The sequence below is a fragment of the Phocoena phocoena genome, chromosome 3 (genome assembly GCF_963924675.1).
Source record: "Phocoena phocoena chromosome 3, mPhoPho1.1, whole genome shotgun sequence".
In the NCBI taxonomy this organism is placed as follows: Eukaryota; Metazoa; Chordata; class Mammalia; order Artiodactyla; family Phocoenidae; genus Phocoena; species Phocoena phocoena.
The window spans coordinates 155,663,372-155,680,892 of NC_089221.1; the positions used below are offsets into that span (position 1 = coordinate 155,663,372).

The window sequence follows — 17,521 nt, forward strand, 5'->3', positions numbered from 1 at the left end:
TGCCATGGCTGCTAAAAAAATATATTGAAGGCTTGGCCTGTATCCTTGTGAACATAATATTCAGATGAAGGAAGACATTAGTCTCATACTGCTCTTGATATCGGAAGTATTCATTCTTTGTTGAAAGAATTGAAAAAGACATTGAAAAATGATGTCCAAAAAAAGAACAGGATGGAAAAAGTCTATAAACGTGTTTTATCAAACACAGTTTGGAATTTGAGCATCAAAATGAATAATGATAGTATTTTAGACCATTAAGTAAAAAAAAAAATAGTAACTATGATTTCATACTGATCTAAAAAGTAAAATAAATTGAAAGTTTGATGAGGAATGGAATACTTACCTGGTCTCGAAATACCTCCCTACAGAATATTTAATAATTACTAGGGGAAAAAGAGTAACTTCACAGTGGAAATGCCTGGAGGACATCTCTTTTACAAAATGATCAAAGTAAATGTCACCAGTAATGGGAAATATCAAAACTGCGCCACCTGGGAGTATTCACTGAAAAGAGCACAGCATCACTTCTGTGATGTTACTGCCAGAGGTATATGACCTGAGTCTAGCCACAAGGAAACACCAGATAAATCCAGAATGAGGGACATTATACAAAATAACTGGGCTGTAGACTTCAAAAGTGTCAAGGTCGTGAACATCAAGCAAAGTCTGAGAGACTATTCCAGACTGATGGAGACTAATGAGACATGACAGTTAAATGCAATACATGGCTCTCATCTGGGCCGCTATAAAGGACATTATTGGGAAATTGAGTAAATTGAATGGACTCTTAGATTAGTAATGTATCAGTGTTAATTTCTTGATTTTGATGGCTGTACTCTGTTTATAAATGGTTTTTTGTTTGTAGAATACACACTAAATATTTGGGGGTAATGTGGCATCATGCTGGTAACTTACTCTTGAATGATTTGGGGGAAAGGTTTTTATATGATATTTCTAACTTGTAAATGTTAGATTCTTTAAAAAATCTTTTAAAAAAGAATAATTAGGGACTTTGTGAATAATTAGTATGGAGAAAAGATTGAGGTGGAGCCCCAGGGAAGATGTCTTTGACTATCAGAAGGACTGTGTGTAGAAGAGGAATTTTCATTGATTCTAGAAGGTGTTTCTTATATTTGATGGCATCTTACAGTTTATTGACAGGATACAGTGATGATGCACCTTACAGTTGATGGTATTTTACACCATCAGTAAGTGAAATACAGTTTATTCAGTGGTGCTTCCAAGAGCCATGAATGGGCACTTAGGAATCAAGATTTTAGTTATAAAAAAGACCTTTCTAATACTTAAAACTACCCATGGATAGAACCAGTTACCTACAAAGAGTCAGTAATTTATAGGGTGTTACTGTATTATGTTGAAGATGACCCCTAAGAGCTCTTCTAACTAAAAGATTTGATGACTCTCTCAGTGTCTGGTGATGTCTTCCTAATTACTTTCCTACCTTTCTGCCTCTCTACATGAAGGAAGAAAGTGGCTTTCTTTTCCATGCTGGTCTTTCCTCCTGCCATCTTCTCTTTTTTATGATGTAGAGATTACCTGATGAACGCATATAGGCAGGAGATAGTATAAGAAAAGAAACTGACATTTGAGTGCTGGGCATTGAGCCTTTGCTCCACTTGTGTGATGTTGAAGAACTTCCTACTCAAGGAATAAAAGAACAAGGATTCAGTAGACGCTTGTTCTTTTTGAGGACAAACTACAGTCGAGGATCATCAGGAATTATCAAGCAACTCTGGAATCGCTCGGTGGCTCACACATGGAGCTCCTGTATGTCAGCCTCGGGGCAGGAGGTTTAGGTTCAAACTTCAGCACAATTTCAAGTTAGTCAGTGTTGTGAACCTTGTGGGCATCAGCTGTATACCCATGGTGCTGGCATTTTCTTGAATCAGTACAGCTGCTCTCAAACCAGTGCACTTCCACAATGACAAAACTTCACCTTTCATTCTCTTGCTCCACACCCTGTGTCCCTCCTTTATCACAGTCATTCACTTCCCTGCCTGTCACTTCTCAGAGGCCTTGACTCCTGACAGACTTACCCACACATGGTCCTGCAATCATCCTGGCCAACTTCAGAATCCTTGTGGAGAGTGAACACCCAAACCTAAAATTCTTTCCTCAGATCCTTTGACCATTCCACCTCACCAGGAAACTAGGCCTCATTATTTCCTGGAATTTTTATATTCTGGAGTCTCAACTCCAGTGTCCTGTTCTCCGACTATTGCTTCTTTTTCTCTCCCTCTCCTGTCATTTGGGTTTGTTGAAGCTTCCTGTTCCTTGGGCTCTCTCTGTTTTCTCCCACTTATCCTCCTCCACACTTCACACTTGCATTCTACTTAGATCACAAGCCACTATTTCAGTCACTTTGACAGCTTCATTTGGTTAAGAAGTGTCTACCATCACATGACTATCAGTTACCTTTAGGTCCATTTGCCTCCCAAAATGCCCTGAGTGTCAAGGAGTTTGAATTTTATTTAGTTGATGGAAGGGACACATGAAAGTCTTTGAACAGAGGAATGACATGACAGATGTGTTTTAGAAAAACCACTGACAAATCTCAGTAGGAGATATATAATTGATATAACCTGTCATCCACATTGATCAGAATTACTGCTGTATTCATTTCATAATAGAATGTAACATCTTCTTTTCTCCCTTGAATTCTTTAAGGGGTCAGTGAAGACACAAGTGAATATACTACGTTTGAATAAGTGAAAGTATTGTAGATTAACATCTGAGAAGGACTTAAGTCAGTGGAAGTGAGAGTTAAGAGAAGCCCTCAGATCATAAGTGAGCAGATTCATTGAGGCACAAGCACACAGGGCTCAGCCAGTCTGTGCAATGTGACTGGTAGGTTAGTACAGAAAATCCCTGACCTACACCTACCTTTTCCTTCAGCAGGAGCCATTCTAGACCTTTAAAGAAATTTTGATCTCTTTCACTTACAATATATGGTGTTCTACTTTACATATAAAGAGGTCATTGAATTCTATAGGAATAGCTGATGCCACTATCAGAAGTTATAAAAGTATCATTGCAGACACTTAATGTGGGAATGTAGCATTCCCCTGAGATATTTTTTATGGGAAATTTCCTAAAATTATTTAAGAGCTTTAAAATTCCTTAAAACATTGGCAGCTGATTTGAACTTAACAAACAAGTTCATCTATTAAGGCATAAAACCTCTGCTAAATGGGATTTTGCAGGTAAGCTTATAGTACAAAAGTGAAAGAGCTTATAGTAAAAGCACTTTCTGCACTTGTGGCCTAGTGCCTCAAACAGTTCATTTGCTCTTTTCCTGTATCTGCCTTTCTAGAGTTAAAGTATCAGCTGCCCGGCTGAATTGGGCTTGCCCTGAGAGTCATTCTCAGGAGCGGGGTGACGAAGACAGTTGAGGGGAGAGGATGGTGATTTCTGATACTTCCCAACTGCGGGGACTCCCTGAGCTGAAGCTCAAATCCTCTTGGAAGCCAGGAGGATTGTGTTGGTCGGCAGATACCTGAGTGTTTCCCAAGGTGGTGGGAGAAATTAGAATAGGAGTTCCAAAATATTGTGGTGGGGGCTTTGTGGTTTCCTCCAAAGAATGCCTTCCTCTGCTTTTCATGAGTAATAATAATACAAGTAGAATAAGCTCAGTAAACTGTAGCATTTATTGAGCATCGGCCATGAAGCCTGCAGGTAATATCATTTTTTGAAAGAAGAAACTGAAGTTCAGAGAGGTTAAGTATCATGCTGGAATTTGAACTTAGACATCCTGACTTCAGAGCCCAAAGGAGGTTAATTCTGAGGTTCATTTTTTGGCCCCTGAAAATGGATTTTGTAGTCAGGATTATAGCAGCATTACCATATTTTTCCACTTACCCTTTTTTCCCATTAAAAAATAGAAGTGCTAAGTGTTGCGGGGAGGGGGACTCATTTTTACAGAAAAAAATGCCAACCCAGAAGTTCTGTTTATTTAGTAGGAAAAAAAGATAAGTAGAAAAATATTGAGTACAGAACCACTTTACAAAATGTAGAAGAAATCATAGTGTTAGAAAAATCACCATTTTGCAAACACTATTATAATAACTGATTCAGGTGGGCATTATTGGGTGCTCAGAGCATTGAATGAAAGATTATTATTAGCCAAGTGATAAAATTCACCTTCATCAATAAAGGTAAAACCCAACATATGCTTCCTGATGTAGCATACTAGAAGGACATACCGTCACCTGTGTAGCATTCCTACCAAAAATGTTTACTTTGGAGACCTAATCATGAGGAAACAATCAGACAGATCCAGGTTGAGGGACATTTTTAAAACATATTGCCTGGACTCATCAAAAAAGTTAATGTTGTGAATGACCAAAAGGGACTGAGGAACCTGTTTTAGATCAGAAGAGACTAACAAGAAGAGACAACTAAGCACAGTACCCACATCCTGATTAGGTACTGGGTACTCAACTAACCTAAACAGTTCTCAGAGTCATTATTAGAATCAGAAGTATTTTGAATGTGGACTGTATGTTGCAGAACAACGTCATATCAGAGTTCAGTTTCTTGAGTATGATAAATGAACTGTGTCCTTGTTCTTAGGAGATAATACTGAAGTATTTAAGAAGGAAATGTCATGATGTTTGCAACTTATTCTCAATTGGTTCAGCAAAAATAAATACAGAAAAGGTGAAGTGTTACCAATTGACAGATCTAATATAAAATTCATGAGTGTTCATATAGTATTGAAATTATACTGTAGGCTTGAAAATTCTCAAAAGAAGAATAGAATTGTTTAGTAAAGTAGCCATACTCAAGCAGAGGAAACAGATTCACATTAAAGAATAACAATGGAGAAAGTTTTCAGTAAAATAGGTGAAATCAGGTATCGCAACTAGGTTTTTACTTAATCGGCATCTCTGGCAAATTAATCCTGGCTGCTGGGCATGTTGAAATGCATGGGATTCTGAGGCCATATTCATGATTTATTAGTATTGTTTGCCAAGGGCTTCAGATGTGAGAGTGGTGATGAATGTTCCAAATATTTGTCATCTTTCCTTGAATGTTCACATCGTTACAGTCTAACTAGTTCTTAACTCTTTATCAGTCACTACTTGATCTAACCCTGATTTTATCCTGAGCTTACATATTCTCTGGCATTAATATCCTCCCCCCACCCCACCCCACCCCAGAAGCTGGGCCAAGGCTTCACAGTCTTTAAAAGTGAAGTGTCTGAGCCAATCCTTAAATTAAGTTCTTTGAGCCCAGATCACCTTTTATGGGTGGGGAATGAGGAAGTCTGTGAACCTCTCCTGAAATTAGAAGGGGATGCCCTACTATCAGATTCTCTAAGGGATTTACGACCTAAAATGGTTGAGACTAATGCCTTTGCTGGTATTCTGATGATCTGCTGTAATTATTTTTCACTTTGTTTGACCAGCAGTGTTTTAGTCTCCTTTCCTGTCACTCTTCCCAGTCTCCTCCACTGTAGTAGCATCATGAGACTACCTGTGTTTGGCTCCTCTCTCTAGTCCCTTTAAAATTGTCCTTTGCTCTTTGAGAGTAGATGCAGTTTTCATGTAATCAAGAGCAGGTGTAAAGGAAAAAGCACTCTTGTGTGTCTCTTTTACTACTCACACAGAAAACTTCACTTCCGACACTTCTGGTCACCAAATGTTTGTGGGGGTTTCCCCATACCAAGCAATTTTCAGCAACACTAGCTGCGTGTCCTGTAATTCAATTTGATTCTGACACTGTCTGCCTGGGGTTAGCATCAGATCCCACAAGTTAAGGGCTCAGTCCCACAAGACATCCCACCCCCCACACCACCGCTTCAGAAGCCAGTTGCAAGTCCCACGTTGTCACCAGTACTTCTGACCCACTAGCTGTAAGTTGAGGTTCCCACAACCCCCTCCTCCGGTCCAAAAATTTGTTAGAATGGCTCACAGAGCTCAGGGGAAAACTTACATTTACTGATTCATTATAAAGGATATAATAAAGAATACAGGTGAAAACGTACATAGGGCAAGGTGTGTGAGAAGGGGCTCTCTGGCATGCCATCCTCTCACCACCTCCATGTGTTCACCAATGTGGACGCCCTCTGACCTCCATACTTTGGCATTTTTATGCAGGCTTCACGTCTGTAGTCCCTCTCCCTCCCCAGAGGATTGAGGGGTGGGGCTGAAAGGTCCAAGCTTCTCATCATGGCTTGGTCTCTCTGGTGACCTGCCTGCATCCTGCAGCTATCCAGGAGCCCGGCAAGATTCACCTCATTAGAACAAAGACACTCCCATCACCCAGGGAATTCCAAGGCTTTTAGGAGCTCTGTGTCAGGGACCAAGGTCACAGACCTAATATTAGAACAAAAGATGCTCCTAGTGCTGTCACTTAGGAAGTTGCAAGGGTTTTAGGAGCTTTGTCCCAGGAACCAGGGACAGAGACCAATATGTATCTTTTCTACTATTTCACAGCAGATAATTTTCCACTCTCCTTGCAAAGTGAACATTAAGGAGCCTTGATGATAGGATATGCTCAATAAATACTGTTGAAGGGATGGTTGAAATAATTAAATGCTTCTTCTCCCAAACAGCTTTCCAGTTGAAATTAGGTGGTGCTCATTTAGTGTTGTTTGAATGAATGACATTACATGGATTGGTTCCCTTGGCTACCTGTGCAGCTTTCCCACCTCCTTTTCCAGCTTGAGTCTTCAAGAGGGAGCCTCAGAACTGATTTCTAAAACCATTTGTACCTGGTGTGATTATAAAGCAATGAGACTGATTGTCATGTGTTGTTTGTGGGATCCGTCTCAGTTACTTTATAGCCATACCTGGTATCTTATACTGCAGATCATTGCCTGTTGAACAACATTTTAAAAGCACTTAAGGTTTCTAAATGGAAATTTTAAATGGTTTAGCATCGTTTTATGATTTTTTTTCTGACTTATCAGAACTCTTATTTCAGAAAGATAATTAGAGTTAACTTTGTTGCTTGCTTTAATTTTGCAGTTTTCTTTCTGTTTTTGGATTTTTAATCAGTATTCTGATAAACTGCTGATAAATTCTGATGAAATGACTGGCACAATTTTGAATAAGGTTATACAAAGGTGTATGTTCCATTGGGTTAAACTTTTCATAAAACTTTTTATTATTAAATTTCTTTTCAGTTGTATATGGTCTTTTGACTGCACATTGTACAAGGTAGTCCTTTTAGTTAAATATGATAAATGAAACATATAAACTAAATATTTAGTAGTAGTAGTAGTCATTGAAGCCTTCAAAAGGGCAAGTTTGGGGGGTTTTGATTTTGTTTTGGTGGTTTACATTTATATGCACAAACTTTATTCAAATTTAAGTAAATGGTTATAATTTTCTCTTTCCCAAAATAAAATGTCTGTTCTCCTTCCTTTGACCCCCACAGTCTCGGGGCTCTTTGAAGAAGGCCTATTGTAAAAGTTGCATGTTGCCACAGGCAGCTTCACCTTATGAAAGGATGATCACTGACAGCTGGATTGGTGATAGAAAGGCTTCCCTTTTTGCTTAAAAGAAAGTGGTAAATTATTCCCTTTCTGGAGAAGGAAAGGGATAGAAATTTCATGCTGTGCATAGGAGAGAGAGTCACTTGCCTTTACTGTATTACTGCTTATGTAATTGAAAGAACTGGTCGACTAGGAGAGCAACTTACAAACATCCTTATAAGTAACTTAGTTAGTGGCTGTAGCAGAACCTCTGGACAGCTGTTAGAAGCAGCAAATATTTTGATGCCAGACTAGTCCAGAGTTTTAAAGTTTGGGCATTTCTCAGGAAGGGTTTGATTTCCACAAGATTTCTGGGGTAAATGAAAAAGGAACCTTCCTCCAGTCTGATCTACATATAGGATCAAAGTTAGTTTCAACTGTTATTGATTAAAGATACCACCATTTGGCATTTTGCTGTTGGAACTCTATTATCAGATTTGTGTCCTAAGTCAGTGAAATTATAAAACTGTATATCCTGTACTTCTGCTTCTTTCTATTCCTTGTGCTAGTTCTACACACAATAGGTGCTCCATAAACATTTGTAAGAAAAATTAATGTAAAAAGTACCAATTTTTGTACTATAAATGCTTTTCCACCTTTTTATAAGGAGTTGGGACTCTCAAAAGAACATTTTAAGATGGAAAAAGTTTTACAGTGAAAACCTGCCATGATTTTATCACATGTCTATTGCTGTATAATACAATGCTGTGTACCATCTTTCGTTACATTTGGCTGATTTAATAATCTGTTTTTTAAATATAGTTGTAAGATAAATTACTATGGTTCTTAACACTGCAATCATTTTATGCTTTAAGTGCGTTTAAGTCTTAAGTAGTACACAAGTTTCTGTTCCCACTTGGTGCCAGCATACCTAACTGCAACTTCATTTCATTTGAAAAGTTGAATCTGAAAACCCTTGCCATTAGCAAAAATTACAGTAGTTTTGCTAAGTAGCATTTTTATATATTTGATGTTCTATAAATTTTAAATGTCACTTGAGTATATATATTTATTTTACATTACAGGCACTGGAGATATTATTGCTGTCATGATTACAGAATTGAGGGGTAAGGATATTTTGAGTTACCTGGAGAAAAACATCTCTGTACAAATGACAATAGCAGTTGGAACTCGAATGCCGCCAAAGAACTTCAGCCGTGGCTCTCTAGTCTTCGTGTCAATATCCTTTATTGTTTTGATGATTATTTCTTCAGCATGGCTTATATTCTACTTCATTCAGAAGATCAGGTACACAAATGCCCGGGACAGGAACCAGGTGAGCTACCAGTACTCTATATTGATTGATGCTTACTGGCCATAATTCATAGACATCTGTTGTAATCATACATAATATGAATATTTTTTCATTAAAAAAAGTGGTAACCCTCAGTCATTTTAATATGTTGAAAACATATCTACACAAGTATTTTAAGGATATTTGAAATACCTAAATGGATAAATTATTAAATTTACAGTGATCACTTGGAATATTCCAGGTAAATGGTTAGCTTAATATCATAGTGTGATCTAGCTAATTCTGGTAATTTGAAGAAATATTACAAAGTTGCAGTTTTAAGCTGGTAACATCTGTTGTCAGTGGCAGGGGAGTTGGAAGGGTGGGGGAGGGAGACTTTTCACTATATATATTTTTGTTCCATGTGAAATTTTTTTCCTATGTGAATTTTGAACTATGTATTACCTATTCAGAAAAAATAAATTAAAAATAAATTATCTGTCCTATTTAAGCTTAGCCATGGGGCAGTGATGAGGTGGGGAAGGACCAATAGAAGAGATATATCTAGATAGTCATCCTAGAAATTCCATTGACCAGCGCAGTGAATTTCAGATGAATGAACAAAGACACAGAAAAGACAATATACTGCCCTGTAGTAAAGAGCTTGCAGATGGTTTTCTGTGAGTTTATTACTTAGTTTGTTTGATGTGCTATATATAGAATATCTACCCTGGAGCCAGGTTTGAGGTATTAGGTCCCATTACCAGTCCTATGCTTTTCTAGGACACTAAGAAGTAAATTGCTTGGAGAGTGGTTTGAAGACAATTTTTATATAACACCATCCTCTCCTCAGAGTACATCTAAGTCCCCATGGAGGGGTGTGAAATTTTCATCCTTCCTCATTCTAGTGAAAAGAGCACAGACTTTGGTGTGGAGTTCAAATCCTAACCTTACCACCAGTTTGCCCTTGTCCCTCTTGCACAGTTTTTTTAGCTTCTCAACTTGTTTCTGCATCTGAAAATATGTATAAAATATCTGAAAACTATAATTTATTGAACATTTGTGTGCCAGGCTCTGTGCATCATCCTGTACATCTTTAAAATTTTTATCATGATAATTTTTATTATTTATAATTTCAGGCTTACAGAAAGTTGCAAGAGTAATATAAAGTATTTCCTTGCCCAAATTCTCCAACTGTTAACATTTTATCATACTTCCTTTTTAACCATTTGAAAGTAAGTTTGAGATAAGATGCCCCTTTACCCTTAAATACTTCATTGTGTACTTTCTAAAAAGCAAGAACATTCTCTTATATAACCACAGTGTATGATTATCAAAATAATGAAATTAACATCATTATCTGATCTATAGACCTTTTCTAAGTTTTGTGAAATTATCTTAATAATGTCCTTTATAGCAAAGAAAACCCTGGACTGATCCAGTCAAATTGTATGTTGTGTTCAGTTGTCACGTCTCTTTTAATCTGTTTCATGACATTGACATTATTGAAGAGTACAGGCCAGTTGTTTTGGATTTGAGCTTGTCTGATGTCTGATGTTCCTTCATGATTAGATCCAGGTTATGTGCATTTTTGTCAGGAATACCAGTCCTTTACATTTGTTAGTTTTTTATTTTGAGATAGGTGTCATTTCACATACGTTTATGAGAAATAATACAGAGAGATCCCAAATACCCTTCACCCATTTTCTCCCAGTGGTAAAATCTTGCATAACTATAGTAAATATCACAACCAGGATATCAACATTGATACAATCCACTGATCTTATTCAGATTTCTCCAGTTAAACTTGTGCTGGTGTGTGTATAGTTCTGTGCAGTTTCAGGTGACCACCTCCACAGTCAAGATACAGACCCATTATCACAGGGATCTCTTGTGCAAATTCTTTTATAGCCACAGCCACCTCTCTCCTACACCCCTGCATAACCCCTGACTACACTAGTCTGTTCCCCACTCTGTAGTTTTGTCACTTCAAGAATGCTATATAAATGGAATCACATAGTATTTAACTTCTAGAGTTTGGATTTCTTCATCTAACGTAATTCCCTTGAGATCCTTCCAAATTGTTATATGTCAATAGTTTAATCCTTTTTATTGCTGAGTAGTATTCTATGGCTTGGATGTACTATAACTTGGTTAACAAAATTGTTTCCAGTTTTGGCTATTATAAATAAAGTGACTATGAACATTCATATACAGGTTTTTGTGTGAACATGAGTTTTCATTTCCTTGGCATAAATGTTCAAGAGTGCAATTTTTGAGTTATTATGATAAGCACATATTTAATTTTGTAAGAAACTGCCATACTCTTTTCCAAAGCAGCTGTACTATTTTACATTCCCAGTAGAAATGTATCCCTGATAGTTCATCTGCATCCTTGACAGCATTTGGTGTTGTCACTATTTTTCATTTTAGCCATTCTGATAGGTGTATAGTAATATCTCTTTTGTGATTTTAATTTGCATTTCTCCAATGACTACTGATGTTGAACATCTTTCATGTGCTAAATGCCACCTGTGTATCCTCTTCAGTGAAATGTTTATTCGTGTCTTTTGCCCATTTTCTACTGGGTTGTTTGTTTTTTACTGTTGAGTTTTGAGAGTTCTTCATACATTCAAAATACAGGTCTTTTGTCAGAACTGTGGTTTGCAAATATTTTCTCCCAGGGTCTTTTGAAGAGCAAAATTTTTAATTTTGATGAAGTTTAATTTATCAATTTTTCCTTTTATAAATTGTGCTTTTGCTGGCAAGTCTAAAAAAACCCTCTTTGACTACCCCTAGATACCAAAGATTTTCTAATTTTTTTCAAAAAGTTTTACATTTAAGTCCATGATCCATTTTGAATTAATTTTTGTGTAAAGTGTGAGGTTTAGGTTGAGGTTCCTTGTTTTGCTTATGTCTGTCCAGTATTGCACCTTGTCTAAACCACAAAGCTTGATTCCTTGCCCAGTCTTTTCCTCCTTCTAATTCTTGTTTCCCAGCAACAAGTCACCTCTTTCAACTCTTTCATCTGTTCCTTCTGTTATTAACTTCATATAACTAAGTAGCATGCTATACTCCTTTTTAAAATAAATTAAAGGTGTTTTTTAAATATATTGCCATCATGAAAGAGTGAAAGTAAAATGATCAAGAGTAGCTCTAAAAGGGTGTTCTTGACAAGAAAACCCTAAAATATTGGTCTGAATGTAGTGCATCTCAAGGACTTTTGAAAAAAGCAAATGGTTTGTCCCAGGATCCTGCTCTTTGACGGTACTGCTTTAATTAGCACCCACCATGGGGCCTGTGTGTGATGAAGGACTCAGCATAGTCACCATCTGGCGCAGGCTGCAAACGGGAACTGGTTTTGCGGCTGACTGCGCGCAGACTTCCTAAGCATTCTTCTCCAGACGCTGCTGTAGCAGAGTGGTATTCTGACCTTTGTTCCTCCTTCCGTTTTTCCTAAGGTTGAGAAGCACTTGATGAAATTTTTATGTGGCTTAAAAAGCTTAGCTTATTAAAGTTTAATACGAAGGTGGCAGCAACTCAACTGGTTGAAACCTTTGGCTATTTTAAAAGAGAAACCAGAACTATTAGTGAAGAAAAATAAGTGAGTTTAAGGAGAGACTCATTTTCTCCCACAAACTGTCATCGTGAAGCAGTTCTTTGTACAGAATATGCTACCAAAGAGAGCCATGTGTTGTGAATAACTTTCTAAGCACAGTGTAATGTATACAATTGACACCATTTTATACTGGAAATAAGAATCTAATGCTTTGGCTTTTTAGTGTACTGCCAGGTATCTGTGGTTGCTCTTCTTGAAAACTTGTTAGAATACATCTGAATACAAATAGGTCAGATATGGCTGACAGTAAACTTAAATGTCACCTTCTAATAAGACAGTGATAGTTATTCCACACAAGAGGATAGATGTTTGGTGTGTTTTATTGAAAGGGTACTTAAGGTTTTTCTGAGAAATGTAAACTTGTTCACAATTACATGGTTAATATTGTACCCTTAATCCCAAAGTGGTCAAGTTTGACAAACCAGAACAATAAAACTTTTATTTTACTGTTGAGGAATAAGGCAGGTATAAAAAAATTCCATAACCTAGGACTACTGAGTTTAGAAGGTCTTCTTATGAAAATCCCCTGAAAATACATATGGTTTTAAGGTATTTAAAACTTGTTATAGCTTCTTGCCAAAATGTATATGCAGTATTCTTAGACTTTATACATATCTCAAGGTTACTGAAATGAAATACGCTTTTGCTGCCCATTTTTATCTCAGAAGATAGCTAACTGAAGAATGCACTTGCACGTGCGAGTATGGAAGAACACTGAATGTTCTTCAGAGGAAGGCTAGTACTTTGCATGTATAATCTTCAAAAATGGTGGGTTCAAAAGTCTTTTCCTTCCAGATTGGAAGGGGAGAAGTTATTGTGCATGCTGTCAAGGTTTTTCCCCTAGGAAAAGATTAGGTAGTCAAAAAGGGACAGATTTCTTCATAGTTGGATGGTAGATTGAATTTTATTATGTTTTTTAGGGACTGACAATTCCAGAAGAACTAGAAAAGGAAACTAGATCTTTGAACTGAGAATGTATTATTTTACCACTTTTTAAGTATATTGCAAGTGTTCTTTCTTTTTATGTCTTGCTATTATGATCAATTTACATAAATAAATACCACTTTCTATATTCAGAGACTATATGCCTTCTAAACATTATATCAAAGCTTAAGACTTTGTTTTTCTAGCACAAAATATTTTCTTGAGGGCTTCCCTGGTAGCGCAGTGGTTGGGAGTCCACCTATCGATGCAGGGGACACGGGTTCGTGCCCCGGTCTGGGAGGATCCCACGTGCCGCGGAGCAGCTGGGCCCGTGGGCCATGGCCGCTGGGCCTGTGCGTCCGGAGCCTGTGCTCCGCGGCGGGAGAGGCCACAACAGTGAGAGGCCCGAATACCACAAAAAAATATATATATTTTTTTTTTTTCTTGAGATCAGAGTGTTTCTAAGATATTCAGTTCTACATCCTTGGGGTTTAGCACAGGGCCTGGCATGTCACAGTATCTCAATAAATGCTTAAATGAATTAAAGAATGAGATTACATTCTATTGGGAAGGCAGACAGGTGTAATCAAAATACCGTGTAGTATAAGAGTTATTCTTTTGGAGCAGAGTGATATTACTAGAGTGTTATCCAGAGGAGATGGTGACATTTGAGCTGAATTTTAAAGGATGAATAAGACTTCATCAGACAGGAACTAGGTGGAAATTCAGGCAAAGGGATCATTTTCCACAGAGCTGTGGGGAGATAAAAGGAGAGACAGAAGAGTTGAATGGCATCAGAAATAGTAGGGAGGAGACCTGAGACTGAACTGATACTGGATGAGCATATTGACACTAGAAGATGAAGGGCTTGACTCTCATGCTGAAAAATTTAGACTTTACTCTCTAAGCAGTAAGGAGTCAGCAAAGGTTTTTTAGCAGTGGAGTGATAAAAGATTTTTTTCTATTAGGAGAGGCTTGGGGGAAAGAGTTCTTAAAGAGGAAAATATTGAAGAGCAAAGGAAAATAATATTAATAAAGCAAGGTTATGTAGAGAGCTGGGGGAGGGATAGGGGCACAGACAAATGGTTACCTTGGAAAACTGTTGGGGATACTTCTTTTCAGGCAAAAGAGAAAAAGGTAGTAGTGATGAGAGAGTGAATGAAAGAAGGTGCTGACTACAAGACAGTTATTTCAGTCAGGGGAAAATTATATTTACAGCACCTGAATTTCACCAGTGTCTAAAAGAAGAAAGCCCTATTATCTGCTGATATAGACCTAATTCTCTATCTATGGGAGAGTTCTGATGACTGAACAGAAACCAGAGATGAGTCTCATTAAAGTGACCTGCCATCAACATATTGTGAACCATCTGGCTTTGAACAGATAATTCCTGTTAAATTAAGCAGTATGAGCTGTTTTAAATTGTTTTCTACCAATTTAAAACTTTTGGATACTCTGCACCCAAATATAGAATAGTGTTCACATTGGTATTCTTGATGTCTTTAACCAAGTGAAATAAATTAATCTAGCCCCTGATGGTCAATATCCCTTCATATTTTATAATATGGGAAGTCTTTTAGGCATTTATAATGGAAAAAGAACTGGACTAGAAGGTCAGGAGACCAAAGTTTCTGGTCCCAGCACTTTTACTAACTTTAGGTAGATCACCTTAGTTCTCTCTGGATTTGGGTTTTCTCCTTTGTATAATAAAACGATGCATCCCTGTGGTTTTGTCCCATTCTGTAATGTTCTATGTGTGGTGAGGTGGAAACTTGAGTAACTTTGTTAACTAAAGTCAGAAGTATGGAGAATATGAGTGGGTAGAGGGTTATGGGAAATGCTTTGGAAGCTAGGGTTGGTAGTTTATACTTAGTATAGTGAGTCTCAAATTTTAGTATGCAGAAGAATCATATGGAGGCACTTTTTCCTCCTCCTCCTCCTCCTCCTCCTTTACTTTCAAAAACTGCAGATTCCCAAGATACCTCCCCCCTCCAGTCTTTTCAGGAAGTCTGGATAAGACATACTTACCAACTCTCAATCTGAGCAAATTACTTAATCTCTCTGTGCCTCAATTTCCTCTTCTGTAACATGGGAATAATGTAATTCTTTCTCATAAAATGATTGTGAAGGTGTCATGAGTCAGTACATGTGAAGGACTTACACAGTACCTAGCACATGGTATGTACTGAATAAATCTTAGTTACTATAAGTATCATAATTATTTCATATTATTATTAAGTACCTGGCATGGTAGGTGACGGTAAGGGATCTTAAAAAAAAAAAATGATCTTCACAAAAGGAATTTGTGCTTCATCTTAGATATTTGAGTCAGTATGACGCAAATAGTATTAAAATCAAGAGGTGGGGGGAAAATGGCTTTTAGACAGATTCAAGTAAGAGAACAAAATCATAGCTGAGGTATACCTGTCACAAAGTGATGGGAAATGTTGAGGTAGGTATTTAAAACTCAAGGGATGGCCCAAAAGAAGGTAGTAACACAGAAGCCAAGTTCCAAGAAAGATATTACAATGAAGATATTTGACATTATTATCAAACACAAGGAAAAGATGTTTTTTACTTTTGCTACAGGACATTTTGAAAGTTCAGAAGTGGAAGTGATGATATATCTAAATATTTATGGGAGATCTCTAATTAGGTGCCCTACATACATTCAGATCAACTTGCTGAAGCTGAACTCCTCCCACCAGTGCCTGCTCTCCTCTCTCTGCCAGTCTCTCATCTACCGTGATTCCTCTCCCACATAGCCAGTCACAAACTAGAAAGCTGGGATGGCCATTCTTGACTTCCCTCTCTTCTCCTTCCCCCGCATCAGTCAGTCATTAGGTTCTGTCAGTCTTACCTCCTAAATCTTTCTTACTTTGTCCTCTCCTCTTGCCCCACTACTACTTGCCTAATTCAAGCCCTGCTTATCTCTCTGAAGTACTAGACTCTACCTGGTCTCTCTGTCTCCAGTCTTTTCTGTGTCACATACATTCTTCTCTGGAAGTCAGATCTGAATTCTCCAAAATTCAGATCTCATCATGGAACTCTTTTGTTTAAAATTCTTCAGTAGAAATCTGATCTAAGCAGGATGGAAGCAGTGGGTATTTTGTTTAATCTTCCCAAATCCCTTTTAAAAATACAAAGAACAACTAGGATAGCAAAAGGAAAAACCCACAGACAGCATCTTCAATGATGCCAAGGAGCAGGGTACCTCCAAGAACTTCTGGGAAAGGAGTGGTCATGCCAGACAACTAGCAGCAACAAGACCTGCACTGTAGCTCCAAGAAAAGGAGTCAAAAGAAGAAAAGGGTGGTCCTAAGACCCAGAAATCAGAAGGAAAGGGCTTGACTCAGAGGGGAAACCTCAGCAAATACATCTGAGAACAACTGGTAAAATAGATATAGCACCACAGACTCTAATTTGTAAACAATTGAAAAAAAGACCTTGGAAACCCATTAAGGAACTTTAGGGAACACAGGGTGGTGGGACAGCCTCAGCCCTTGAGGCAGTCAGTAACACACATGAGCATACACACTCAGCCTGGATGGATAGATGGATGGATGGATGGATGGATCAATCTAGGTAAAAACTTTAAAACTGTATAAAATCTATATGAGAAAAAGTTCAAAATACTCCTGAAAGACGTATATACTTAAACAAATATATATACTGTATATATACAGTATGTACTTAAACAAATGGAAAAGACACCTTCTTCCTATTGAATGTAATCATTCAATACAATGAATATATCAGTTCTTCCTAAGTTCACTCATAAGTTTAACTTAAGCCCAATAAAATTATTTTCAGATATTTTTCTGGGGTTAGATAAGGTAATTATAAAATTTATTTAGAAGAATAAGTAATGAAGAAAAAATTCCTGAAAAAGAGGAGCAGTGAACAGGTGGCTAGCCACACCAAGTTTTATAATATCTAATAAAGCCTCTTATTTAAAAGAGTGTTAAGAGTTAATCCATGAATAAACAGAGCAATAGAACAAAATGCAAAATCCAAAAATAGACACAACTGAGTGTTGAAATTTAATACAAAGCATAATCTCAAATCAGTGGAGAAATATGAACTTTTTAATAAATGGTATGGGACAATTGGAAAAAGACAAAATTAGATCCATTCCTCAGTTGTACACCAGGATACATTTCAAATGAAGCAGAGATCTAATTATAAGCAATAAAACTACACATATTAGGAGAAAATGAAGGCTAAATTTTCCTTTTTG

General features: G+C 37.3%; 1 protein-coding gene across 2 annotated transcripts in view; it reads left to right on the top strand.

Moving 5' to 3' along the window:
- RNF130 (ring finger protein 130) overlaps nucleotides 1-17,521 on the top strand; it is a 133,053-nt gene that overhangs the window by 39,435 nt on the left and 76,097 nt on the right. For both annotated transcript variants that reach the window (XM_065874174.1, XM_065874175.1), the window contains exon 3: nucleotides 8,530-8,780. In XM_065874174.1, coding sequence (XP_065730246.1) covers nucleotides 8,530-8,780 — 251 coding nt within the window. The remainder of the gene's footprint in view (nucleotides 1-8,529; nucleotides 8,781-17,521) is intronic.